Source organism: Talpa europaea (genome assembly GCF_964194135.1).
Source record: "Talpa europaea genome assembly, chromosome: 14".
Taxonomy (NCBI): Eukaryota; Metazoa; Chordata; class Mammalia; order Eulipotyphla; family Talpidae; genus Talpa; species Talpa europaea.
Window position 1 is genome coordinate 13,230,850 of NC_140082.1, and position 25,894 is coordinate 13,256,743.

The following is a 25,894-nucleotide window of genomic DNA, read 5'->3' on the forward strand; positions in this document are numbered from 1 at the left end:
CTAAAACAACAATGAGAATATAATGTCACGAGAGAGGGACAAAAAACTAAAAGGACAGTGAGTTTGTGGATGTCATCACTTTGCTCCTGCCCAGCCCTGGTTCCCAGGCAAGTAGCCACTCTGCCTCCCTCCAGGTGCAGAGCGAGATCCCGGGCTCCCCTGTCTTTCTCATGAAGCTGGCCCAGCACGCCCGCCACCTGGAGGTCCAGATCCTCGCCGACCAGTACGGGAATGCCGTATCCCTGTTTGGACGAGACTGTTCCATCCAGCGGCGGCATCAGAAGATCATCGAGGAGGCTCCGGCCACCATTGCCACGCCAGCCGTGTTCGAGTTCATGGAGCAGGTGGGTCCTGCAGAGCCAGGAATCAGGGGTAAGGGGCAGGCAGCTTTCAGACGAGAGGACATCTCAGCTCAGGGCCAGCAAGTGCTTCTGCGGTCTTGCCTTGCCAACATGGGGTGGGTGACCAAGAAGCTTCTGGAGGCCTTTCACAGAGACAGTTTTTGCTGTCATGGTTTATCCGCGTATGATCTCTGTGGTCCTAAGGTAACTGACACCCACTTGTCCTCAGTCTGTATCTGGCTAGGAAACTCATAAGCCATCACCACTGCCTGAGAAAACCAGCGGAAACCCTCCATCTCTGTTCCTTTGCAGTGTGCCGTTCGCCTGGCCAAGACCGTGGGCTATGTGAGCGCGGGGACCGTGGAATACCTCTATAGCGAGGATGGCAGCTTCCACTTCTTGGAGCTCAACCCCCGCCTGCAGGTGGAACATCCCTGCACAGAGATGATCGCAGACGTCAATCTGCCGGCCGCCCAGCTTCAGGCGAGGAGACGGGCTCCAGGCCCCAGGGCTTCTTCCATTCAGGGTGGGGTCCCCTGTCCTGCCCATCTCGTGGTGGCTGTCCCTAGGGAGGCCTGGTGGTGTGTGAGTGCTTTGAGACCGGTCAGCTCAGGCTGTTTGCTTGGTAAATCCAGGACTGCAGGCATCTTCCATTTCACAGTCTTGACACCTTAGTCTTTCTTTGGCAACAGTTCCTCAGTCTTGTTCTTTCATCCCTGACCTTGGCATTTGTAAAAGTTCAGACAGCATGTCCTTCTGTGTGGATTGATCTGGTTGTTTCCTCCTGATTAGTGTCACTCCAGCATTTTGGCCATCACCCAGGGATGCTGGGTCCTTCCAGTGGGCCACATAAGACAACGCTGCTTGTCAAATCTGAGCCTGTGGCCAAGCTGGTGCTCATCATTTTTCTCACTTATGCCTCAAGCCCATCTTGCCCTGCATCCTTCACAAAGCCACGATTATTATGCAGGTGCCTGGGGTTCCTCCTTACCTTCTAAGCACTAAGAATCTTGGTTCTTGATTGACACACAAGGAGCCTGTGCTCTGTGATGTGCGTGCTTGGGCGATCTTGTCATGGAACACCATGGAGTAGCTGCACGGGCCTCCATGGCACAGCGCACTGCATGCCAGGCTCCCTGGTGGCAGGACCACTGTTGCATAATTGGGCCGTTCTTGACCCAGTCATTGTTGTGGGTGCTTGACTATGTCTGCTTGTCCTTTGATGTTTTGCAAATGTCACTTCTTTTCCCAGTGACACTATTTGTGGGGCAGAGTCGAGCCTCCTGCCTTTTTCTTTCTTTGTCTCTCCCTCTACCATATGGCACAGTTGCATGCACATTAGGGGCCCAGTGTGTCTGACATCACGTGCTGCACCCCTTCCTTCACAGCACGTGGCGTTGTCCTGGGGGTCGAGGCCGGGTTCTTGTGGGACTGACACGGGGACGGCTTTCTTGATTCCAGATCGCCATGGGGGTGCCACTGCACCGGCTGAAGGACATACGGCTCCTGTATGGAGAGTCACCGTGGGGGGTGACGCCCATTTCTTTTGAAAGCCCTGCCAACCCTCCCCTCGCCCGAGGACATGTCATCGCAGCCAGAATCACCAGTGAAAACCCAGATGAGGCAAGTTGTGGGGGTCCCTGGGCTTCAGCCATCTCCAGTCTCCCCAGTGTGGGACAGACCCCCAGTGTTAAGCTTGCATGGGAACCTGGAGCTTACTGATGAGTCGTGTGTGCCAGGCACCAGGCCAGTCCCCGCACACCTCCTCAGTTACTTATATGGCCACACCACCCCATGTGAGAGGTCAGGATGTTGGGGTTACCTGCCTGCCTTCCCCCTGGGACCTGCTGCCCCCTCATTGGTGGGTTGTAAAGGTCGCATTGATCTTTGGGATGAGCTACAGGGTCCAGAGTCCAGGTCCTTAAAAATCTGGCCTCAGGAATGTTTTGCTGCAACATTAATGCAGTCTGGTCTCTTATCAGGTATCTCTTTGGGACTTATTCTTATTTGTGTCTCAAAACCCATCCAATAGGCTTTGATCACAGCTTACATGCTTACTAGTGGGTGGTTATCATATAATCACCATCGACTGGCATAATTTAATTATTTCATGATTACCATCAAGAAACTGGGGATAAGAGAGCTTGGTTGTTTTTTCCCTCCCCCTTTTAATGAAAGAATTGTGAGCTGTGGGATCTGTATTAGTTTGGGATGTTTGGTTGCAAACAATCAGCCAGCTGTGGTTGGTGGACAAGCAAAATAGCAATTTCTCGAAGGGATAATGATTCATTCACCCATGCCTGGGAGGACAGAGGACCAGGTGTGGACATGAACTGGGCACTTGGAACCTTCCATCTCTCTAGGCGCCTCTGTCAAACAAATACCTCCATCACTCACTTTCAGAACCTCATTCCAGGGCCTCCCCTGGTGGCACAGCAGTTGAGCTCTGGGCTACGAAGCTGCCCACAGCCTCTGCAGTGCCAGTTCATTCCCCGGCCATCAGCGAGGGTCCCACAAAAAAAAAAAGAACCTAATTCCAGAGAGGGGGTCTTTACCCACCTCTCCTTTCACAAAATTATGCTTCGAGGCTAACAGGAGGTCACTTCCCTGGCCAAAAAAAGGGAGTCAGGTGTGCGTTAGCAGCAGCAGGCACTGACACGGATGTCTTGACCTGCTTCTCATAATCCACAATTGGAAATCCAGCCTCTGTGCCCTTTTATGTATACATTTTATAATTGAAAATAGCAAGCATATAAAGTCAGAATGTATACCTTCACCCCGTTCAAAAGTGATCAACACTTGCCCATATTTTGTCTGTACACCCCACCCCAACTCGGTGGTGGTTTCTTTAAAGTTTGTTTTAGTACAAATTATAGAAACTGACATGCTCACATGGCCACACTCACCGAGAGATACACCCACACTAATGAGAAGTGTCAAGCTTTTATTGATCATGCAAAACTTTTGTTTGTGGGGGTTCCTGGAACTTAATTCTGATGAAAATATATCTGGGCTAACAATTTCTTGCATGTTGCATTTTCTGTCTCCACTTCCAGGGGTTTAAGCCAAGCTCTGGAACGGTCCAAGAACTGAATTTCCGCAGCAACAAGAATGTGTGGGGTTATTTTAGCGTGGCTGCTACTGGTGGCTTACACGAATTTGCTGATTCCCAGTTTGGGCACTGCTTCTCCTGGGGAGAGAACCGGGAAGAGGCCATTTCGTTAGTATCTCAGCCTCTTTCCTCTCTTCCTCCTGTCTGTCTTCCTCCTCTCCTCCCTCTCTCCCTCCTGAAGCCTGCGGCTTCGGATGCAGCAGCAGAGGAGCTCACAGGAGGTGAATCACAGAGCAGACCCTGTTATAAACACTCGATGCTGAAGTCCAAGAACATTCTGCCCTTTCCCCCTGTATGAGAGCCATGAGTTAGAATGAGCTCACTAAAGCTATTTGGTTCTGAGCTTATTATAGGTCAACCAAAGTAGCTCCAAAGAATGTTCCAGTTGATTACAAAGGTTTAAAGATATAGAGTATCCAGCATTCAAAAAAGATAAACACATGCAATTTGCAGCAACATGGATGGAGCTGGAAGGGATCATGTTCAGCAAAATAAGCCAGAAAGAAAAAGAAAAATACCGGATGGTCTCACTCATAGCAGGAATCTAGAAAACTTAAATAAGGGACCAGGAAAAAGAATAACTGTAAGAAAGAAAATATCAAAATCAACAAACAACTATGAACCAGAGACACTCCATGGGGGAGTGGGGGAGCGGGGAAAGGAGGGCTTGGGGTCAAAATAAGGGGGTTGTAATTATATGGGGAATATAAAAATAAAATTTAAAATAAATAAATAAAGATATAGAGTATCATAGCTTTAAAAATAAAAAGGTATGTGCTCAGGGTACTCCTTTAAATTTGAACCTCAGGGCCTCTCTGGTGGCGCAGGTGGTTGAGTGCAGCACTGTGAAGTTGTCCACAGCCTCCACAGTGCCGGCTCGATCCCCGCCAGCCATGGAGATACCCACATGGCTCAGCAGACCTCTCCTGTCTCGCCCACTGCTCCCCTCAGCAGTGTATTTCGGTCAGTCTGCCTGTTCTGTTCCCCACTCTGTCTCTGGTGAATCCTCTCACCCTCCCGCACATCTGGTCTGTACCCCAGTTCTTGTATAAATAAATCTTCAAATAAATAAATTTGAGGGGCCTCCCTGTCGGTGCAGGAGGTTGAGCATGGCACTGTGAAGCTGTCTGCGGCCTCTGCAGTGCCGATTTGATCCCCGCCGGCCTTGGAGCAACCCACGTGGTGGGCAGACCTCTCCTGTCTCGCCTGCTGCTCCCCTCAGCAGTGTATTTCATCAGTTTGCCTTTCGGGTCCCCACTCTGTCTCTGGTGAATCCTCTTACCCTCCTGTGCATCTGGCCTGTACCCCAGCTCTTGTATAAATTAAATAAATCTTAAAATAAATAAATAAATAAATAAATAAATTTGAACCTCATATATAGTTCCTGGAGAAACCCACACTGACAAAGGGGTGCCTAAATTCCAAAACACCCATTTCTTCCATTTCTCCTGCCTGAACTTGGGCATAGAAAGGTAAAAGCCAGTTCACCTTGTCATGAAACATTCCTGTATGGGTAGTTAACTGTCCTTTGGAATGAAAAAAGCCCAAGGATGTTGAGAACACTGCCTTTAAAAGGCATTAAAGGGGCCTCCCCGGTGGCGCAGCGGTTGAGAGCTGGGTTGCGAAGCTGCCCGCAGCCTCTGCGGCACCGGTTCAATCCCCGGCTGCTCCCCGGCCACCGGAGGAGGGTCCCAAATGGCGCGCAGACCTCTCCTGCCGCCTGCTGCTCCCCTCAGCAGTGGACTTCGGTCCTTCTGCCTGCTCTGCTCCCTGCTCTGGCTCTGGTGAATTCTCTCACCCTCCCGCGCTTCTGACTGTACCCAGGGCTTGTATAAACAAACAAACAAACAAATAAATAAAAACATGCCTCTATAAAAAAAAAAATTTAAAAAAATAAATAAAAGTCATTAAAGTCTGTCTGAGCCGGGGCCCTTGGCGATGAACTAAAGTGAGCTTGGTGATTTTGATGAGTGGACTTTCTTTGCCTGCTTCAAATAATTCTTTTTAATCATGTTGTGTTGATACCTCTGTTGAACTGGAAATTAATCCATTGCCTTCTCCCCAGGAACATGGTGGTGGCTCTGAAGGAGCTGTCCATCCGAGGCGACTTCAGGACCACGGTGGAGTATCTCATCAACCTCCTGGAGACTGAGAGCTTCCAGAGCAACGACATCGACACTGGGTGGTTGGATCACCTCATCGCCCAGAAAGTGCAGGTGGGGAGCTGCATGTCTCCCTTTGGGGTGGTGGGGGCTCCCAGCTCCCCTTGGGCTTGGCCAGCGTGGATGCTGAAGCTCAGAGTCTTTCCTAGGCCGAGAAGCCAGATATCATGCTCGGGGTGGTGTGTGGAGCCTTGAACGTGGCCGATGCCATGTTCAGAACCTGCATGACGGATTTCTTACACTCGCTGGAAAGGTAGGTGGGCAGGTGCTGCTTCTTCCCTCTCGGGGTGTGTGTCAGTGGCGGGCAAGGCAGAAAGTGCTTTATTTGGGGGCAAATCAGTCCCCAGGTAGTTAGTGAATCCTATATGTGCTTGCCTGTGAAATTTCTTGGGTTAATCCCAGCTGGCTAGGAAGATCCCTGGGGAGGCATTTGAAGACCAAGGCAGCAGTCAACATACAGACACAGTCGTGTGCTTGTGCCAGTGAGCGTGAGGTCCGTCCTGACATCAGTCCTTCTGAGAGGAGGCGATGGACGTCATAGGTCCTGCCTACAAATTTTCCTTTCCCAAAACCCTCACCTGAATCAGAGTGACTGGTGAGCTGGACCAGAACACTCTGAGATCAGGGCAGGCTTTCTCAGCTTCAGCACACTGACGTCTTTGGCAGCATAATTATTTGTGGGGCCCGTCCTGTGCATTTTGGGACCCCATCCACAGCACCCTCTCTCCTCCCCAGAAGTCTTCACAACGAAATCTATCTCCACACATTGCCAAATGTCTTGGGGTGGGGGCAGAATCACCCCCAGTTGAGCACCATTGGGGTAGGCAAAAGAACTACCAAAAAGAAATAACAGGATCAAAGCTTTTGGCACTTGACTGTCAAGCTTTTGGGTGCATGGAAGGGCAGCCTGCATGCTGGCTTAGTTCTTAAGCGGGTAGCAGGATTCTCCCATGACTTATTTCTGAGATGAACCCATTGTAGATTTTGCCTCCTGAGACGTCCTTTGAAGGTTTCCCATCCCTCACCAGGGATTCCAAAGAATGTCAGTTTCTTGGCATTGTCCATATTTCCTGCCTTTTCATTAGATTGAGTTTTTTCAGCCCAGCCAGGTGTGATAGTGCTTAGGAAGGACGAGTGTTAAAGTCCAGGGTATAGCCATGGAGTCCTCTATTTCTCCCAAGGCTGACTGCAGCCCTGTCTTCTGTTTCAGGGGCCAAGTCCTCCCCGCAGACTCTCTGCTGAACATTGTGGACGTGGAGTTAATTTACGGAGGCATTAAGTATATTCTCAAGGTAAGGCCTGGTGATTTTAGGATGTCTCCGACGTTCTGCAGGGTGAGGGGGTTTTAATTTCTGAAGTGAGCCATCCCTGGAAGGCGTTTTCTGTGCGTGGGTCCCAGCCCTCCCCATGCGTTTCCATTGTGACCTTGAGACTAAACCCTTGGGGTCGCACAGCATGTAGACCCGAACATACAGTTCACACAAGGCATATGTGGGTTTCCTGTGCTGCTGTAACCAAGTCCCCACCCACTGCTGGTTTCCAGCAACAGCATTTTATCCTCCCAGTTCTGGAGGCCAGAAGTCCAAAAGCAAGGTGCGGGCTGGGCCTGGTCTCTTGCAGGCTCAGGGAAGAATCTGCTCCATGCTTTCCTGACTCCTGGTGCTTGTGGGCAGTCCTGGCGTCCCCTGGCTTGTGGACTATCACTTCATGTGGCCACCTCTCTGGATATGTCTTCACGTGGTCTTCCTTCTGTGACTGTGTCTGTGGTCTCTTCTCCTCTTAGAAGGACACCAGTCAGTAGATTTAGGGCCCACCTAGTCCAGTGTGACTCATCTCACTATTTACATCTGCAAGGACCCTACTGCCGAACAGGGTCATGCTCTGGAGTTCTGGAAAGGACATGAATTTGAGGGGACACTGATCCAGCACAGAGGTCAGCAGGATGCTGAACTGGCGGAGTGTCTGGGCCAGCTTCCCAGGGCCATGAGCTTGGTTTGCCCTGTCTGCACCAGGAATCAATGTGTAGGTTTCTGACCTCTTCCTGGTCCTCTGCTGGTGCCCCTGGAGCTGACCCAGGGTCACTTTCTCCATCAGAAGTGGGTGGTTACTCTTCCTGAGCATCCAGTGTCAATTTAGCAGAGCATGTCAGGGAGTATCTGAGCTGTGTGGGCATAGAGGGAGGATGGGTGCAGTCAGGGTGGCCTGTGGGGCAGTCTCCCCAGCAAGCCTCCATCCGCTGGGTCACTTTCCTAATCTCATGTTCTGTGGAGGGAGGAGAGCTCAAGTTTGCTTCTGAGGCAGGTTTCCTTTTTCAAACTTTGCCAGTTATTTACATAACCATGTAACTTCAGGGTTACATTTTTAAAAAGATTTATTTATTTATGCATACAAGAACTGGAGTGTAACCAAAGGCGCAGGGGGGTGAGAGGATTCACCAGAGTGGAGAGCAGAACAGGTAGATCTACTGAAATACACTGCTGAGGGGAGCAGCGGGCGAGACGGGAGAGGTCTGCTGTGCCATGTGGGTAGCTCCCTGGCTGGGGACCAAATTCAGGCAATGGTGGTGATAGCTCAGACTTAACCCCTGCGCCACCAGGGAGGCCCACCAGCTACTCATTTTTCCTGATGCCTCAACCTTGACGAAGTTGAGGTTCTGGTACAAATGCTTTGATATTATTGTGGCATAAAGTTTCTCATGTTATTAACAAATTTTCTTCAACTTCAGATTGGTCTGTAGCACTGCCTCTAGAACGTTCCATGGAAATGTGCTGTGTCTTGCTGTCCAGTATGGGACCACCTGTGGCTGTTGAGTACTTGACATGTGGCAAGTGTAACTGAGGAGATGAATTTCACAGTTTATTGAACTTTAGTGAATTTACATTTAAATAGCCACATGCCGCTGGGCACTCCCATATTTGATGGGGGCAGGTCTAGAGTATTCTATTGTAAGGTTATTGGAGCACTAGATTGGTCCTAAGTGTTACTTTAGAAGCGAAGTTACCTTGACATATGTTACCATAAATAATGTTGCATTAATTGAAACTATCTTGCCATCTTTTGTCACAATATATGTATTCATGAAGGTGAGGGCTCTTTAGGGTGTTATTTTTATGAGTGAGAACATAGACTGAACTGAGGGCCAGATGCTGCCAGTACTTCCCGCTGAAATGCAGAGTCCAGGTTGGGGTTCAGCCCGCATGTCTGTCTCTAATGTTGAGGGCTTTTTTCTGCCCTTGGAAAGAGCCCTAGTCCATATCCAGGGCACTGGTGTAGAACAGGGCTGCCTTGCCTGGTGTGAGACACCACTTCTTGTACCCGAGGATGACCCTGCTTGGGGCTGATGCTTGGAGAAGGGAATCAGAAGTGAGCCTCCAGCACCTGAGGGCATGCCATGGCAGGAGATGGGCAGGCTGGGGCCAGAGACCACTAGCCTCCCCAGGGCTGGTGTGGCGCTGACTCTAGACTCTCTCTGTTGTCAGCTGCTCCCTTGGGTGAGCGAAGGCTGGCACTGGAGAGGCGAGGTGTCCACCCAGGCACTCCTAACATGCACGACACTGACCTTGTTCATGGTTGGGGGGCCCAGGGGCACAGGGACAAACTGGCTTCCTGAATTCAGGTGGGGACATGAAGGCTGTCCCCCCAGGTGGCCCGGCAGTCCCTGACCATGTTCGTCCTCATCATGAATGGCTGTCACATTGAGATCGACGCGCATCGGCTAACGGATGGTGGGCTGCTGCTGTCCTACAACGGGAACAGCTACACCACCTACATCAAAGAAGAGGTGGACAGGTATGTGGGTGCAGGGCCGGCTAGCCCTTGGGGGTCTGTTTGCAGTCCAAGGCACCTGTAAATCCCACTGCTTTTCAGGGAGACACTCTTGGCTGGGATTTCATGCAGCTGGCAGGCAGCCACAGGAGGCTCCAGGAGGCCCTTTTCTAGAAACCAGGGAATATATGGAGCTGAATGGGGCCTGGCTCCCGGCTCTGCAGCCTGCCAGGCTGTGGTGAGGTGCCAGCTGCTTGGTGTCTGAGTCATCTGAGCAAGGCTCAGGAGAGACCTTCCTGTCTCTATTTATTGAGCATCTGCTTATCCCAGCGCTGGGCTAGGTGTTGGGCTAGAACTCTGGTCAGGACCATGAGGCCTATCAGGGAAGATGTCACAGCAAACAAGTGGACAGGGGCAGGAACGCTGCCATGTGCTTGGATGGGAGAGACACAGGATGGTCTTAGCACAGAGGCTTCACCAGAAAGACCCGAAAGCCCCACTGGAGTGTATCTGACACACGGAGCTTAAACAAGAAAAATGTAGAGCATCTGGCTGAGCAGGCAGTGCAGACCCCCACCAAGGAGACGGCAGGGAGGGTGGGCCTGGGGTTACTCAGAGGCCCCAGGCCTGAGAAAACTGCAGTTGGGGAGTGGCTAGTCCCTGCCCAGTCCTTGATCTTTTGAAGAAGGTGGACTAGAGCATCCCAGGACAGGGTTTTATGGCCTCCTTGGAAGCCATTTTCTGTTGGTAAGAACATGCAAGATCCTTATAGGCTCAGGCATGGGACAAGCTCTCCCCAGTTCAATGTTAAGGTGCAGACTTTCAGTCAGTAAATTTGTATGTTTTTTTTATTTTTTGAAGGTTCCCCTTTCCACCTCCTCCCAGATTTACTAAGAAATAATTAACATGCACTAAGTTAGGACAGTGTGAAGGTTTGATTCCCATGTGTGGTGCAGTGATGGCCACAGGAGGTCCAGCTGAGACCTGTCTCCTCAGATAGATGCCGTAAGAAGACAAGAGAAAGGGAAAAACATTGCTCCTTTGATGAGAACCCCTGGGCGTTTTCTCAGCTTTTTAACAGCTTTCCTGTGTCTGTTCGCAGAGTCATCTGTCCCCCTCTTGCTGCTCATCCCTAGTACAGACCCCTCCCTGCAGTATTTATTGAATAAGATTTATTGATTGCTTTCCCAGTGCTAGTTTTCCTCCAGAAAAGTGTCCAACCATTGGTTCATCTGACTTATTCCCAATCTCTGTGATGACAGTCAAGTGCCACGTTTTGGGAGATGGAGACCCTCAAACCTCACGCAGGGGCACACTCACGGCCACCTTTAGGAAGGGAAAGTACTGTCAAAAGCCTGACTCGGGCCCGCTGGGTTCTCCAATCTCCCTTCCTCCCTGCTCTTCCTCTCTCCCAGTTACCGAATTACCATCGGCAACAGGACATGCGTGTTTGAGAAGGAGAACGACCCCACAGTTCTGAGAGCCCCCTCGGCTGGGAAGCTGATGCAGTACATGGTGGAGGACGGAGGCCATGTGGAGGCGGGGCAAAGCTATGCTGAGATGGAGGTGACTGCTCATGGGGGTGGGGCTGGGGCCGGGCCTCCTTCAGCGCCGCTCCCCAAGGAGGGCCTTTGGCATTGCTTCTGCACCTAAGCAAATGGGCCTGACCCTTCACCTGGGCCACTGCCTGCAAATCCCTAAGGGAGCCAGATGTGGGGTTCAGCTCAAATTCCCTGCAGTATTTAAATAGAAAACTTCAAAAGTCTATATACTTCCTGCAGGATGAATAAGCACTGATAAAATAACAGTGATAGCAAAGATTAAAAAGTGTTTTTGCCAACACCTTGTGGCAGACTCTGATGGAAGCATTTTATGTCTTGCCTCCTTTTATCTTCCAGGTAACCACAGGAGACAGGCATAGATGTGATCCCCAGGCAGGCCAAGAATTCTCTGCAGGTCACATAAAGCCAGGGCTAAGCCTGCCTTTCCATGCTGCCCAGGAACACCATAATGATACAGGCAGTAAAAATACAGCAAGAGCAGGAGCTAATGCTTGTTAGTCTTCTGCTTCCTGCTCTTATTCCCCACTTTACAAGAGAGGTAGACTGAAGCTCAGAGAGGGAAAGGCATTTTCTGGAGATCACAGAGTGATAGGGGCGGGGGTGTTCCTGGGGTCCCAGCCCAGGCCTGGCTGCCTTGTGTACCAAAGCTGTGGGCTTCTGAACAAAAGGAACACTGTCCTGTCTGCAGTCCACACTCACACATCCATATACAGGCTCCGGCCAGGGAGGGACTGATGGCTGTACCCAGAGCCTGTTCATTTCACCAAGCACCCTCAGAGGGTTTGCAGTCTGCCTTTAAAAAAGGAGCCATTCTCGGGCCTCCCTGGTGGTGCAGTGGGTTGAAAGCCATGATGTGAAGCTGTCCACTCAGCCTCTGCAGCGCCGGTTTGATTTCCGGCCAGCCAGGGAGATTCCCACATGATGCGGCAGACCTCTCCTGTCTCGCCTGCTGCTCCCCTCAGCAGTGTATTTTTGGTCCTTCTGCCTGTTCTGCTCCCTGCTCTGTCTCTGGTGAATTCTCTCACCCTCCCATGCCTCTGGCCTGTACCCCAGTGCTTGTATAAATAAATAATTCTTTTTTTTTTTTTTTTGGTGGGACCCTCACTGGTGGCTGGTGAATGAACCGGCACTGCAGAGGCTGCGGGCAGCCTAGCAGCCCAGCGCTCAACCGCTGCACCACCAGGGGAGGCCCTAAATAAATAATTCTTTAAAAAAAAAAAAAGGAGCCATTCTCAAAATGCACTACCCTTTAGGCCAGTGTGTATTTCTCAGACAGGGCCCTTTCTTTAGAAATAAACATCAGTTTTCATGTCTTTAGAATGGGCACGATAAACCCCTCCCTCCCTGGCTGGTAGTGCAGGTGGAGCTGATTTGTGACAAGTACTGTGCCTGGCACACAGCAGGCTTCCAGCAATTGCCAGTTCCCTCCAACTCCTGCTTGGACTCTGCCTGGGGAGTCATTCTATCTAAATGACAGTCTGTGCTCCAGAGCGGCTAGTTCTGGGTCACTCTGGGTATCACATACACAGGCCAGCCCTAGTAGGCTCTTTCTTATTGCTTCTTTCTGCAAAACAGGTGATGAAGATGATCATGACTCTGAATGTGCAGGAAAGTGGCCGGTTGCAGTACATCAAGCGCCCGGGGGCCGTGCTAGAAGCTGGCTGCATGGTGGCCCGGCTGGAACTTGATGACCCTTCTAAAGTGCACTCGGTACGTAGCACCAGGCACAGCCTCCCCAACTGCTCAGGTGAGCTCAGGGCCTCCACCTGTGCAGTGAGCTGAGCCGACCTGAGGCTCCAGCAGCTAGCGGGATGGGTGCAGAAATGCGCCCAGCTCAGCTCTCAGCAGCACTCCATCCCACTTAGAGTAAAACTAAGCTCTTCTGATCACTGACAAGACCCCAGATGGGCTGTCTCCCATTTCCTTCTCTGGCTTCATCCTCTCTCCTGCTTAACTGAATATTCCAGAATCTTCCACTCCACAGCCTGTTCCCTCTCCCTGGAAGGACCTTCCCGTGGACATTTATCAGCCTCCTACCTTACCTCCTGCGAGCTTTGACTCATGTCATCTGACCTAGCAGGTCTTCTTTGACCTTTTAAAATTTTTTACTAGATTTTATTTTAGGGCAGTTTTAGATTTATGGAAAAATTTGAGAAGATTGTATAGGTCTCTTGTTCTGTCTCCTCAGGCCAAACCATTCACAGGAGAGCTCCCTCCCCAGCAGACCCTGCCCATCCTTGGGCAGAAACTGCACCAGGTCTTCCACAATGTCTTGGAAAACCTGACCAACATCATGAGTGGCTACTGTCTGCCGGAGCCTATTTTTAGCATAAAGGTAGGTTCCTGTGCAGGGTGGGGGTGTCCTCCACACACATGTGTAGGCCCTTGTGAAGAGCCAGAAGGGTTAACTCTGAGCGATCAGAGGTCTGTGTCAGGAACAGTCAGTCCACTTAGATGGAAAAGTTTTGAGCAGACCCTAAAATAGTGCCTACTAAATCTTACCAAATAAGTACTTCAAATTGGTAATCACATCAGCTACAATCCTGATAATCTGTCTTTGGGGGAAACCTGTAAGTTCTCAAATTTGCAGACACCTGCCAAAGACCTGTGACCTCAAACCTGACACCAATATGGATAATACTGTGGCATCACATTCCATCTCAGAATAGCAAATCACAGTGATGGTGCTGATGGTAATGGCCGCCCTTTGTCTAGTGCCTGCTGTGTGCCAAGTACTGCTCTAAACACTAAACAATCATTAACTCATTTAATGCTCCCAACAACCTATGGAATAGGAGCTGATATTTTCATTTTATAGTTGATGAAATGGAGGCAGAGGGCAGCTAAGAAATTTGCCTTATTTCACACAAGGAGAGAGAAAGATAGGATTTGAATCATAACCATTTGTCTTCAGAGTTTGCTCATAACCCCTATGCTGTGTTGCCTAAGTGTGATTGCTCTAGTGGCAATATGGAGTTAGTCTTTGCACTTGCTAGTGTTGCATCATTTCACTTTTAACCTCACAACCACCCTATGGAGTTGGCACATTATCCTCCTCATTCAAAGGCCAGCATGTCGGCCATCTGAGTGCCCAGAAGCCGTGTGGCACAGCTGTTAAGTGTCTCTGGAGCAAAATAGCCGGGGTTTGCTTTCTGGTTTTGCTTCTTGCCAGTTGGATGACTTTGGGTCACTTAAGTAACCTTTCTGTATTCCTCGACAAAATGAGGTCATATTTATATCTACTTCATGGGGTTTGAGGCTCCAATATGAACATGTAAAGGTCTTAGAACAGGGTGTAGCAGTAAGCCAACAGCCCTACAAAGCTTAGCTCTTCACCAGCCCTCCTGTTACACCCTCACAGCACACAGGCTCTCTGAATGCATGGAAAGGGAGATGGGTGGGGTAGTTGGGCATCCCCAGGTGGTCAGGGGGCTGTTCCACTCTGGATAGTTCCCAAGGCTGCTGGGGGGTAGATCTCGGACTGCTTGAGCACATAGGGCTTGGGTAGCTTGAATGTGTTGGTCAGATGCCAGCAGTGGGTGGCCGTACCCACCCCCTGAGTCTCCAGCAGCTATCAGGCTAGGTGCTAAACCCTCAGGCTGACGCTCTGGTCCCTGCTGCAGCTGAAGGAGTGGGTGCAGAAGCTCATGATGACCCTCCGGCACCCATCACTGCCACTGCTGGAGCTGCAGGAGATCATGACCAGCGTGTCGGGCCGCATCCCCGCCCCTGTTGAGAAGGCGGTCCGCAGGGTGATGGCCCAGTATGCCAGCAACATCACCTCGGTGCTGTGCCAGTTCCCCAGCCAGCAGGTAGGTGCCCCCCCAGCCCGTTGGGCCGGGTGCCTTGCTGGGTGCTCAGCACCCATCAGTCCCTACTTTCGGCCACCAGTCCAGTCAGCCTTTGTGAGACCACTTACAGCCAGAGATGGTTGGGGGTCAGGAGCTTTCTTTCCCTCCTTTTCTGGAGAATCACATCCCCGCAACAGCAGTTGCCTAGATGAACACAGCTGCTGTTCCTCACTGCATCAAACTCAGGTTTGGAAGAGGAGTGAGCCATTGGTGCAAGACAGCAAGCGTTTCCCAAACACGTACTGGCCAAAATAATCGGAAACCATCGTGAGTTTTTCTTTCTAACTGGTAGCTTTGGTCCTCTCCTGATTTTATAGGTGATCACTTGCACCCATAAGGTCTAGGTAATATTTTTACAAACAGGAGTCATTCCAGGGTAGTAGAAAGTATCTCTAGTCATTCGACATTGACTTGTTCTTTTGGGGGGAGGTGGCTTGCTTTTCATCAAGCATTTTATTTTATTTTTTACATTTTAAAAGAATAGGTTTATTAGGAAAAGGAGAAAGAAAAAGAGAGGCGCCTGCATAGTCACAGGCGGGCAGAAGAGCTGCCGCTGCTGCTTTGCAAAAGGGAAGGGTTTGTGAAAAGAAAGTTAGCAAGCATTTTAAAGGTGTCGGGCATTTGGAAGTGCCCCCTCTGCCGCTCACTTCCTGTTCTGTCTGGGTGGAAAGGCTGCCACCATGCTCTCACGCCTCCCACATGTGAGTGATTTGGGGGTCAGTGGTCAGTGGAGGTCAGATTGTTCCCAGAGGTCAGCCACTCCAGACAATGGTACTGATCTGTGTGCCACGTGGAAGAACCTCGAAGGCAGGAAGCTGAGTGAATGAAGCCTGACAGCAGTGGAACCTTGTGGATTCCATTGCCATGAAATGTCCTGAACAGGCAAATCCATGAGAAAGAAAGTAGATGGGTAGTTGCCAGCAACTGGGGGTTGGGAGAGATGGGGGAGTGGCTGCACCTGGTAATAGGGTTTCTTTCTGGGGTGATAAAAAGTCTCCTAAGTTAGATAGTGGTGATTGCACAGGTCTGTAGAGATACAGAAAACCACTGAATTGATTGTATACTTGAAAATGGCGAGAATATTATGGTATGTGAATTATATTTCAACTTTAAAGTACTAAGAACAAATCTCTCCAGGACCCCAGTTTGAGAAAAGTACCTTCCAGGAACTTACACCGACACATGTTTTTTCTTTAAAAATATTAAACTAGGGCCTCCCCTGGTGGCACAGCAGTTGAGTGCTGGGCTGTGAAGCTGCCCGCAGCCTCTGCAGCGCCGGTTTGATCCCCAGCCACCAGCGAGGGTCCCACATGGCACGCAGACCTCTCCTGCCGTGCCCGCTGCTCCCCTCAGCAGTGTATTTCGTCATTCTGCCTGTTCTGTTCCCCGCTCTGGCTCTGGTGAATTCTCTCACCCTCCCACACTTCTGACTGTACCCAGTGCTTGTATAAATAAATTAATAAATCTTTAAAAAAATTAAACAAAAAAGATTTTAAATACTTTTGTTGTCATAAACAGCATGTTAATGACATTAAAATGACATAAAAATAGGACCTTCCCTACTCAATGTCTTCATTCTCACTGGGGTTGGAAATTCCCTGCTCTTTTCCCAAAGAATCCAGATCTGTGAAGAGGTATCATTGTAATTTGCGATGATAAAAAGAGTTCTGTGCATTTTAATGTGATTGTTATCATTCTGAGCTCTTGAATTCCTCAAGCAATTTGTCGAGTGGGGTGACCAGGGCTATTCTGGGTGGCTTAGAGGACTGCAGGCTGGGAATTTTGGTCTTTGAATGAGCCTCTTGGATGGGAGCCCGTGGTGAGGCCTCCCGGTGACGGTGTGTGGCAGCTGAACTGTACGGGGAGGGGGTGTGTGTGACCATACCTGTCCTGTCCTCCTGTCCAGATAGCCACCATCCTGGACTGCCATGCAGCCACGCTGCAGCGCAAGGCTGACCGGGAGGCCTTCTTCATGAACACCCAGAGCATCGTGCAGCTGGTCCAGAGGTACCAGTCCTGGGCCCTTGGGGGTGGGGTGGGGTTCTCACACTGAACTATTCCCTGTGCTGGGCCAGGTGGCACCCTGGGGCTCTCAGAGCAGGACAAGAGACAGGGCATGGGATCCAAAGACCCCTATGAGTGTCCCACCATGACTGTTCCTAAGAGCAGATCCCCAGCAAGGCACCGAATGTCTGAGAATCTCATTTTGCCTGTTTTAAAACTAGAAATAAAGGCACTTGCCACACACAGGTTGTCCTGAGCTGGAGCGGGCTCCTTGTTAAGTGCTGATGCAGTGAGAAGTGAGACTATGGAGGAAAGGGCTTTGTCTGTCCCAGGGACTCTGTGGGTTTCCATGGTGGCTTTGGGGGGGGGTCATTGCGGAAAGCTGATAAGGGATTGGTACTGTATCTTAAGTAGCAAGTAGGCAGGACATTTACTCTGATGATAAAAAGAACAGCCACTCTGTGTGCAAATCGCACCTAGCGAGGAAGCTGTGCTTATAAAGACAGGACGGAGACCTTCTGGATGGAGACAGGTGGACTCTGCCAGGTGCCAGGATCAGAGGCGCAGGGAGTGGGGGCTCCTCTAGCTCATGGGGACTGGCACAAGGCCCACCTCTGCAGGGGGAGATTTTTGTGAGGGTTCCCCACAAAGAGAGTTTCACAGCTCATGGTTGGGAAGGGTGCCCCTCCCCAGAACACACAGTGGCTCACCTTAAACCCATCTGTGGCTTCAGAGAAACGCCTAGGAGAAATGAACAAATGAGTCATGCATCAAATTCAGATATCTGAGTTCTGTGTTGTGGTTTTATTAAATTGAAGTCACATTTGAGGACCTGAGTGTTTTAGGTTCCTATTCTTCCCTGTCGTCACTTAGTGATGGTGGGGTAAGCCGGTTTCTGTGTCCCTAAAACTTGGTGTCACATCGCCCACGAAATTCACGCCTGTGGGTTCAGCAGTGATTTGAAAGAGGAAATGCTTGGGGGAACATCCAGGATAGAAAATTTGGTTTTATTTTCATTTTATTTTTTATCATGGTTGGTTCAGCTTTTCCCACCACCATCCCTCTGTCCCTCTCTCCCTTACCCCCGCCCCCTGGGCCTCGGAAACCTGACTTCATTCATCAGTGTCCGCTAGTTTTTGTAAGTATTTTGCGTTGTCGTGCCCAAGGCTCTGTAGATGTCAGATACTCGTCTTTGTCATTCTGACCTGCTTCGCTACACACCAGCCCCTCCGGCTCCCCCTATGTTGCTGGCAGGGGCAACAGACCGCCTTAGAATCTGGTTTTAAAAGGGAAGTGAAACTCAGACAGGAATCTTTTGGTAAATGTCTTTCATGTTTTGCCTTGTTCCCAAATTGTCTGCATTGCACGGTTAGCCGAAAGCTATCTGTGACCTTGTGTGCAGGCAGCCCCACCGTGAGCACCCCAGCCAGCGCCGCCCTGCTCTCTGGGGTTGCCAGGCCCACCCGGAGGCTCAGGCTTGACCTGTGGTTGGTGCCTGACTCGGGCAGGTCACTGCCCTCTTTGGCCTGCAGAGTTGCTGCCCATGAGCTCCCTAGCACCTTCCTCCCTTGGCCAAGGACAAGCGGGTGCAGCCCCCAAGCCCTTTCTTACTGTTTTCTCCACTTGGAAATCATGAAAACCTTGGCTGGAGATGTTGGGGTGTGCTGGGCAGCAGGTTGATCACTAGGTCCCTTCCCTCCCTCTCCAGGTACCGCAGCGGGACCCGCGGCTACATGAAGGCAGTGGTGTTGGATCTCCTGAGGAGGTATCTCCACGTCGAGCACCATTTCCAACAAGGTGAGGGTCACCATTGGCACTGGTAACCAGCCCACCGGGCAGGAGGGGACCCAGACCTCACCCCTGCATGGCCTGCCTTTTGTCTTCCTCCAGCCCACTACGACAAGTGTGTGATTAACCTCAGGGAGCAGCTGAAGCCGGACATGTCCCAGGTGCTGGACTGCATCTTCTCCCACGCGCAGGTGGCCAAGAAGAACCAGCTGGTCATCATGTTGATCGTAAGCAGAAAGGGGCCCCTTGACCCAGGGCGTGGGGTGCTCAGGGGCCAGCATACTTATTCTGAAAAGGCCCAGAGAGTAAATATTTTAGTATTTGTCCATCATAAATCTCTGACCAACTGCACGTTCTGAAAGCATCTCCAATGGAAGCTTAAATTAGGTCTGTATATTAGATAATATTACACTATTACTAGGTTCTTGGGTGGTTTTATAGCTATTTACATAGCCCTTGTACAATGTCAGCAAGCGTCCCAATAAAATTTTACTAGAGGGCCTCCCCGGTGTTGCAGCATGTTGAGCGCAGCGCTGTGAAGCTGTCCACAGCCTCTGCAGCACTGTTTCGATTCCTGGCTGGCCAGGGTGGTCCCACATGGCACGGCAGGCACGGCAGACCTCTCCTGTCTCACCTGCTGCTCCCCCCAGTAGTGTTTTTGGGCCTTCTGCCTGTTCTGCTCCCTGCTCTGTCTCTGGTGAATCCTCTCACCATCCTGTGAGTCTGGCCTGTACCCCAGTTCTTGTATTAAAAAAGAAAAAATTGTTACTAGTACCAAGGTGTGAGTGGTATGAGCCAGGCCCAAATTTGGTCCAGGCTGTTTTAGCTACCCTCAATGGCTTGCCTGCTGTCTAGGAGATCATGTGTACCATTCACAGAGCAACTACTGTGTGCCAGGTGCTCCTGATTTGCTTTACAAATATTAACTCATTTAAGTCTCACAGCAACCCTGGGAGGTGGTTTCAGCTCTCACCTCCCTTTGGCAGCTTGTAAAGGCAGAGCTGCAGTTTGAGCCCACAGACTGGCACAGCTATTAGTCTGGATGTTGGAGTCTCAGTCTTGTGGTGGGGCTACCATTTGGCCTTCTTGGACAGGTGTGGAATTTCTTTGCTCTTTTTTCTCCTCCTCAATTAACAGACTTTCACAGCTAAAGAGTTTTCCTCTTGATCTGGGGTCAGATATGTGGCTTGGAAAATGTAGGATCAGCAGCTAGTGGGAGAGACTTGGCCTTGCCTTTTAGCAGGAAGGGGTTGGCAGATGTTTTTTCTGTCAAGGCTTAGACAGTAAGCATCAGGGCTTGTAGCCACATGTCTGGCACAGTTTCTCAGCTCTGCCTGGGCAGCTTGGCAGTGGCAGTGGACAACTGGCAAACCAGTAAGGATGGCTGTGTCCTCTGAAACAATGTTTATAACAACAGACTTGGACCGAATTTGGGCCTGGCTCATAGGACAGTTAACACTCTAATACAGTGGATTCATAAATAGTGTATTTTATAAAGAAGCATTTTAAAATCTCTGTTGCAGCTACTCTGGATCCCAGCTGCCTTGAGAATCCCCTGGGGTTGGGGGAGGGGGGTAGTTTACAAACACCAGGCCCCCCCCTTGGTCATTTAAATCAGGGTCTCTGGGGGTGTGGCCCAGGGACTCACAGTGCCTGACAGCATCCCCAACGGGAAACTTAAATGTGGTCTGTATATTTGATAATATTATTACATTATTGTTCAGGTTCTTGGGTGTTTTAATGGTTCTCTACTTAGCTAGGAGATCTGTTTTCTCAAGGAGGTAACTTCTAAAATAGTGGGAAGGACCCTGGTGTCTGTCACTGACATTCAGAAACAGTGTGCGTATATGTGTGTGTGCACATATGCATAAAATCAAACATGGTAACATGGCAAAAGTTTAACAATTGGTTGGTGAATTGGAATGATTACTGTAGGGGTTTTCAAGGTACTGACTTTGAATTCTTCTGTAGTTGTGAAATCCTCTCCAAGTGATGGCAGTACACATCCAGGATCAGAAACTTAGACCCAAGGAGATAGTGGCTTGGGAGGGAATTTCATTGTGAAAATAATATAACCTTTTGCAAAATTCCTCCTTTGGATGAAGTTTGTTTTGTTTTGTTTTGTTTTTTAAAGATTAATTTATTCATTTACACAAGAACTGGGGTACAGGCCAGATGATATGTTGAAAAGTCTGTGAGCATAAGAACAGGGTGGGCTCCTTCTAATCAGGGAAAGGCAGAAGCAAGTGTGGAATAAATGACTCACAGCCCCGCCACCTGGAGAATTCCTGTCCCAACTGACATGGGGCGGGGGTGAGGGCAGCAGGCCTGGTGCTCGGGCATCCTAGGTCCCAGCCACTCAGTCCTGAGCCCCTCTTGCATTTGGGCGTAAGGGGAGATGCAGAGGCTGGTGGCACAGAGCCCTGGTCTCCAGCAGCAAAGTCCCTGCCTGGTTCAGAAGCAGAGATAGAGGACACACATAGAAGCCATCATTTTACTTCTGGCAGATTCCGCTTCTCCCACAAAAAACCACCCTTGACCCCTTCAGACCCAGATGCTCCCTGCAGCCTGGGGCTGCCAGGGAGTGGCTTCCCCTCTGAGCATCTTACCCTGAGCCTCCTGTGTGGTCCTTATTCTGTTGGGATTTGACTAAACAGTTTCTCTGAAGCTGTGAACCCTTAAGTCAGGCAGCAGCGTATGAGGCAAAGAGCACAGGCCTAGGGGACAGAATAACCCTGGCTGGAACCTGGCTCTGCCTTGCACTTGCTAGGTGGCCTTGGGGCAAAGTGTGTTGCCTCTCTGATCCTCAGTTTCCACATCTGTAAAATGGGGATCATGCACTCTTACTCCTCAGAGGGTTGGGAGAACTGGGTATCACATAGGAGGCACCTAATAGCACTGTTTAGAGTGTTGCAGGCAGAGGCTTAGTTGTGTCTTTCTTCTTACCAGGGCTTCAGGGTGTGTTTGGGGTGGGTGACTGGGTGCTTGAATGAATGAATGAGAACATCTGTAAGGGAATGTGTATTAGGCCGTGCCCAGTGTGTGAGGTGCCCTGGCCGAGGCTGAATGCTGGCTTGTTTCCATCTGGTGGAGAAAAGCCATTTGGGGTCACTTTTTGTCCCCCAAAGGATGAACTCTGTGGCCCAGACCCTTCCCTGTCGGACGAGCTGACCTCCATCCTCAATGAGCTCACACAGCTGAGCAAAAGTGAGCACTGCAAAGTGGCCCTGAGAGCCAGACAGGTAGGGGCATGGGGCTGTGTCCCCACTGTGCATGAGGGGAGCCTGGGGGGCCATCCTTCACCTGTGAACATCCCACAGCACACGCAGCACCCTGTGGTCATCCCAGGCCCTTGGCTTCCCCTGTGAGTTTGGCTCACCTGACCCCTCCCTCCCCCCATCCCTGCAGGTCCTGATCGCCTCCCATCTCCCCTCCTACGAGCTGAGGCACAACCAGGTGGAGTCCATTTTCCTGTCTGCCATCGACATGTACGGCCACCAGTTCTGCCCAGAAAACCTCAAGGTGAGGCCATCCCCTCCGCTCCACCTTCCACGGAGCATAGATTGGGGGCAGGTGCCCATGCCCTCGTGTGCTCACACTTGGTGCAGCCACAGAACCCAGGATGGTCAGGGCTACCCGAGGGGCACTTCCAGGGAGGCCCCCAGAGAGGTGGGTGGGGAACTCAGCCTGCAGGCTGGACAGATGCCAGGCAGCAAGGCTCGTCTGGTGGGTACAATTTAAAACATTCGGGTGTGATGGAGCATATTGGGAAGCTTTGTGCTTTCACCTGGCCCAGTCTAACCAAAGCCTCCAGTCTAACCGGGCCTGACTCTGGCTCATTGACAAGCTGCCAGGCCCAGGTGTTGTCTCTCAGAGCTGTTCCCACTTCCAAGTTGCTGGGCCTGGGGCTTTCCTACCTGCCCCCAGCCCTCTACTCTTCTGGTTAAAATTCTCTGCCATATATTTTTCCCTTTTCATTTCCTGTAGAAATTAATCCTTTCGGAAACAACCATATTTGACGTCCTGCCCACATTCTTCTATCACACTAACAAAGTCGTGTGCATGGCATCCTTGGAGGTAAGCAGGAGAAGCCCACAGGATAGCACCAGGACTGCGCAGGCCAGTTCCAGCATCCCCTGCTGTTTGATGCCGCCTGACCCCGGCCCACATGCCCTGCCAACGTGATCTCATTCTCTCCATGAGACAGGGACTGTCACTGTCCTTGTTTTCCAGAGGAGGGAACTGAGGCTCAGAGAGGTGAAGCCACTTGCTCAAGGTCACACAGCCAGGAAGTGGCAGCGCCAGTGTTCACAATAGGTCTGTCTAGGGCAGAGTCTTTGCCAGTAAGCACTGCTATCTCATGTGGTGTTCCAGTCTCATGCGGCAGGGCCCAGTTAAATACTAACCCCCGGGAGCCAAGTCTGAGGCACCTTGTCCATGCGTTCCTGCTCACCTGTCCTAGAGACCTTTGATTGACCTTTTCTGCTTGGCACTAGGGAGCTGGGTGGAGCCTTGGTGAGTTCGTGCCAGGGGCAGGGTAGGCTGGCACCAGCAGCCAAACCCAGAGTAGAGCTAGGCAGTCTTGCTGAATTCAAGCCAGAGAGGTGAGTTAGTTTCAGGAGTCAAGAGTGTTTAATCTGCACTTTCAGAAACCTTTCAGGAAAATATGGGGTCACGTCTGGTGCTTTCAACTTGACTGACTCTGGTGGTTTTTCTATCTCTTCACCCTCTGACTTTAGGGTCTCTGTTCCCTTGTGTCCCCCACTCACTCTCCTGCTGTCTTGTAGACCCTGTGAGTCACCCATCCTGACTGTGTCTCCATGGAGACCATTTTGGGCCTGTGAGCCTGCAGTTTTCCCCCTTGGGAATCGCCCTGGCCGGCCGGGAATCGAACCTGCACTGCAGAGGCTGCGGACAGTTTCACAGCCCTGCACTCAACCCACTGCACCACCAGGGTGCCCGCTTCTGTTCCATTTCTATTGGACAGCCTTGCAGGACTCAGCAAACTATAGCTGCAGGCTACATCTGGCCCACTGCTTTTGTAAATAAAGTTTTATTGGAACACAGCTGTGTTCCAATTTCATTTCCATGTTGTCTGTGGCTGCTTCTGTGCTGCAACAGTAGAAAGGAATAGTGGCAATAGAAATGATAAATGCCACAAAGCTTAAAATACTTACCATCTAGCCCTTTGCAGAGACAGTAACATTCTGAAATGGGAGCAAATTTGCTTTTTAAAAATATTTTAAACTTTTAAATTTATGTTTTTAACATCTATAATTACGTTCTTCTTTTCCCAACCACCATCCCTTATAACCCTCTGACCCTTTCTCCTTCTTCCTCCCTTTTAGCCTCAGAAACCTCAGTTCATTTCTGAGTGTCCACTAGTTTTTAGTTTGCTTTGTTAATTTATCTGCTGTGATCCCTTGTACTCTTACATTCGAAAACATCTAAAATTCATCTTTACCTTTCGGACTTGCCTTCCTCCACCTAATCCCCTTGAGCACCTTCCATTTTGCTGTAAGTGGTGACACTTGGTCTTTCCTGTGGCGAATAGTGTCCCTGGGGGGGATGGACCACATCTTCACGATCTGGTCCTCGTTCAGCAGGCACATTTACTGTTAACTTCTGCATAGAGACCTTGGGGTCCTTCCTGGGATCCCTTCTGTCTGATTCCCTCCAGTTTTGAGGACACTGCCCCTAAGAGTGTGTTCGTTGTGCTGCTTCCTTAGGTTTATGTGCGGAGGGCCTACATCGCCTATGAGCTGAACAGCCTGCAGCACCGGCAGCTCCCGGACGGCACCTGCGTGGTGGAATTCCAGTTCATGCTGCCGTCCTCCCACCCAAACCGGTAGGAAGTGGCACACGGCGGAGGCGGCTTGTGTTTTTTCTCCCCCGACTGCTGTGCTCCTGTCTCTGGAGGGACCTAGCGCTACACTGATGGGGGGACATCAGGGATACTATACTCCCCATGTAGGGTCTCCCCACATTTTTAGTCTCTCATCTATAAAGTAAAGAGAAACTAGTGCCTGCCTCATACACCTCACTGTCCAGTGTGGTAAGCACTACCAGCATGCGGACTATGAATGCAAGCAAAAATTAAATGAAAAAATACAGCTCCTCGGTCATACCAGCTACATTTAAAGTGTGCAGTGGCTGCTGTGTTGAACAGTGCAGTTCTAGAATATTCCATCACCACAGACAGTTCGATTGGCGGGTATAGTCCTAGACCATTAGGACCAGTGAATGAGATAAGCCATTCCCTGTGTTTAGGGCAGTGGCTGGCACACAGAAAGTTATTGATGAGTATTGGGGAGCTCTGTGAACAGTGTGACTGGTACTCTTACTGCTGTCCATCAGCACGCTGTTGGTTGGGTGCTGTGATAAGTGCCTCCACATTCCACTGCTTGATTCAGCCCTCACTATGTATCAGCCAAAACTGTTCTCATCTCTGTTTCACAGATGAGGAGCCCTGGGGCCTTTTATTTGACATGGGCTGAGCTGCCCACTTGATCCCTGGTGATACCTTCACTGCCGAATTCTTTTTTCTCCCTCATGACTGAGCAGTTTTATTCCTCGCTCTTTACCTTCAAGAAACTCATACACTAGCACGAGGAGGCACATACAAGATTGTTCACTACACTATTGTTTGTAGTATCAAAAACTGGAAAGGACCTCATTATTCTTCAGAAAGATAATGAATCAGTAATTGTGATATGGTCAGGTAATGGAATACCCTACTGCCATGAAAAGAAACAAACCTCAGCTGCTCAGTATACAAGAGTGACCCGTACAATATTGAGTGAAAAATCTGGTAGAAGAATTCATAAATATGAGCTCACAAACACTGCTTAGAAGCTTCACTATCTATTTTTGAGTTATACATGAATATCAAAGTATAAGGAATGGGCATGGGGAAATTCACAAGGGCAGTTACCTCTTTCACCCCAGAGTTCTTTCCACAGCAGGGAGAGAACCCGACAGCCAGTAGCAGGGGCACGCATTGGCCTCTCCACATCCAAAATCGAATCCCCATGATATTCTCAGCTGGGGACGCCCTGGTGTGTCTCCATGCTCACTCACTTTTTTTTTTAACCCATTTTATTCCAGGGCCCGAAGTCCCTATCTGGTCAGGTAGAGTGCAATACCGCCTCCTGGAGTAATTCTGTCTCCCTGGGGTTTGGAGCCTGCTCTTCCTCTTTCTTGTCCCTGTTTCTGGTTCTCCCGGGTGTCTCAAAGGCCTTGCTTGTGACTAAAACAGTCTTATTGTGATTTGGGCATTTAGTTGATCAAAACTTACACCTACTCGGGC

General features: G+C 50.3%; 1 protein-coding gene across 2 annotated transcripts in view; it reads left to right on the forward strand.

The window, feature by feature from the left end:
* ACACB (acetyl-CoA carboxylase beta) overlaps window positions 1-25,894 on the forward strand; it is a gene marked incomplete at both ends in the record, with an annotated part of 76,370 nt that overhangs the window by 23,886 nt on the left and 26,590 nt on the right. For both annotated transcript variants that reach the window (XM_084253860.1, XM_084253861.1), the window contains 19 exons: window positions 135-344; window positions 654-824; window positions 1,803-1,964; window positions 3,398-3,561; window positions 5,519-5,669; window positions 5,765-5,868; window positions 6,826-6,907; window positions 9,259-9,404; window positions 10,796-10,946; window positions 12,518-12,652; window positions 13,131-13,277; window positions 14,566-14,754; window positions 16,700-16,800; window positions 18,506-18,594; window positions 18,688-18,812; window positions 21,714-21,827; window positions 21,994-22,107; window positions 22,573-22,662; window positions 24,315-24,433. In XM_084253860.1, coding sequence (XP_084109986.1) covers window positions 135-344; window positions 654-824; window positions 1,803-1,964; window positions 3,398-3,561; window positions 5,519-5,669; window positions 5,765-5,868; window positions 6,826-6,907; window positions 9,259-9,404; window positions 10,796-10,946; window positions 12,518-12,652; window positions 13,131-13,277; window positions 14,566-14,754; window positions 16,700-16,800; window positions 18,506-18,594; window positions 18,688-18,812; window positions 21,714-21,827; window positions 21,994-22,107; window positions 22,573-22,662; window positions 24,315-24,433 — 2,564 coding nt within the window. The remainder of the gene's footprint in view (window positions 1-134; window positions 345-653; window positions 825-1,802; window positions 1,965-3,397; window positions 3,562-5,518; window positions 5,670-5,764; window positions 5,869-6,825; window positions 6,908-9,258; window positions 9,405-10,795; window positions 10,947-12,517; window positions 12,653-13,130; window positions 13,278-14,565; window positions 14,755-16,699; window positions 16,801-18,505; window positions 18,595-18,687; window positions 18,813-21,713; window positions 21,828-21,993; window positions 22,108-22,572; window positions 22,663-24,314; window positions 24,434-25,894) is intronic.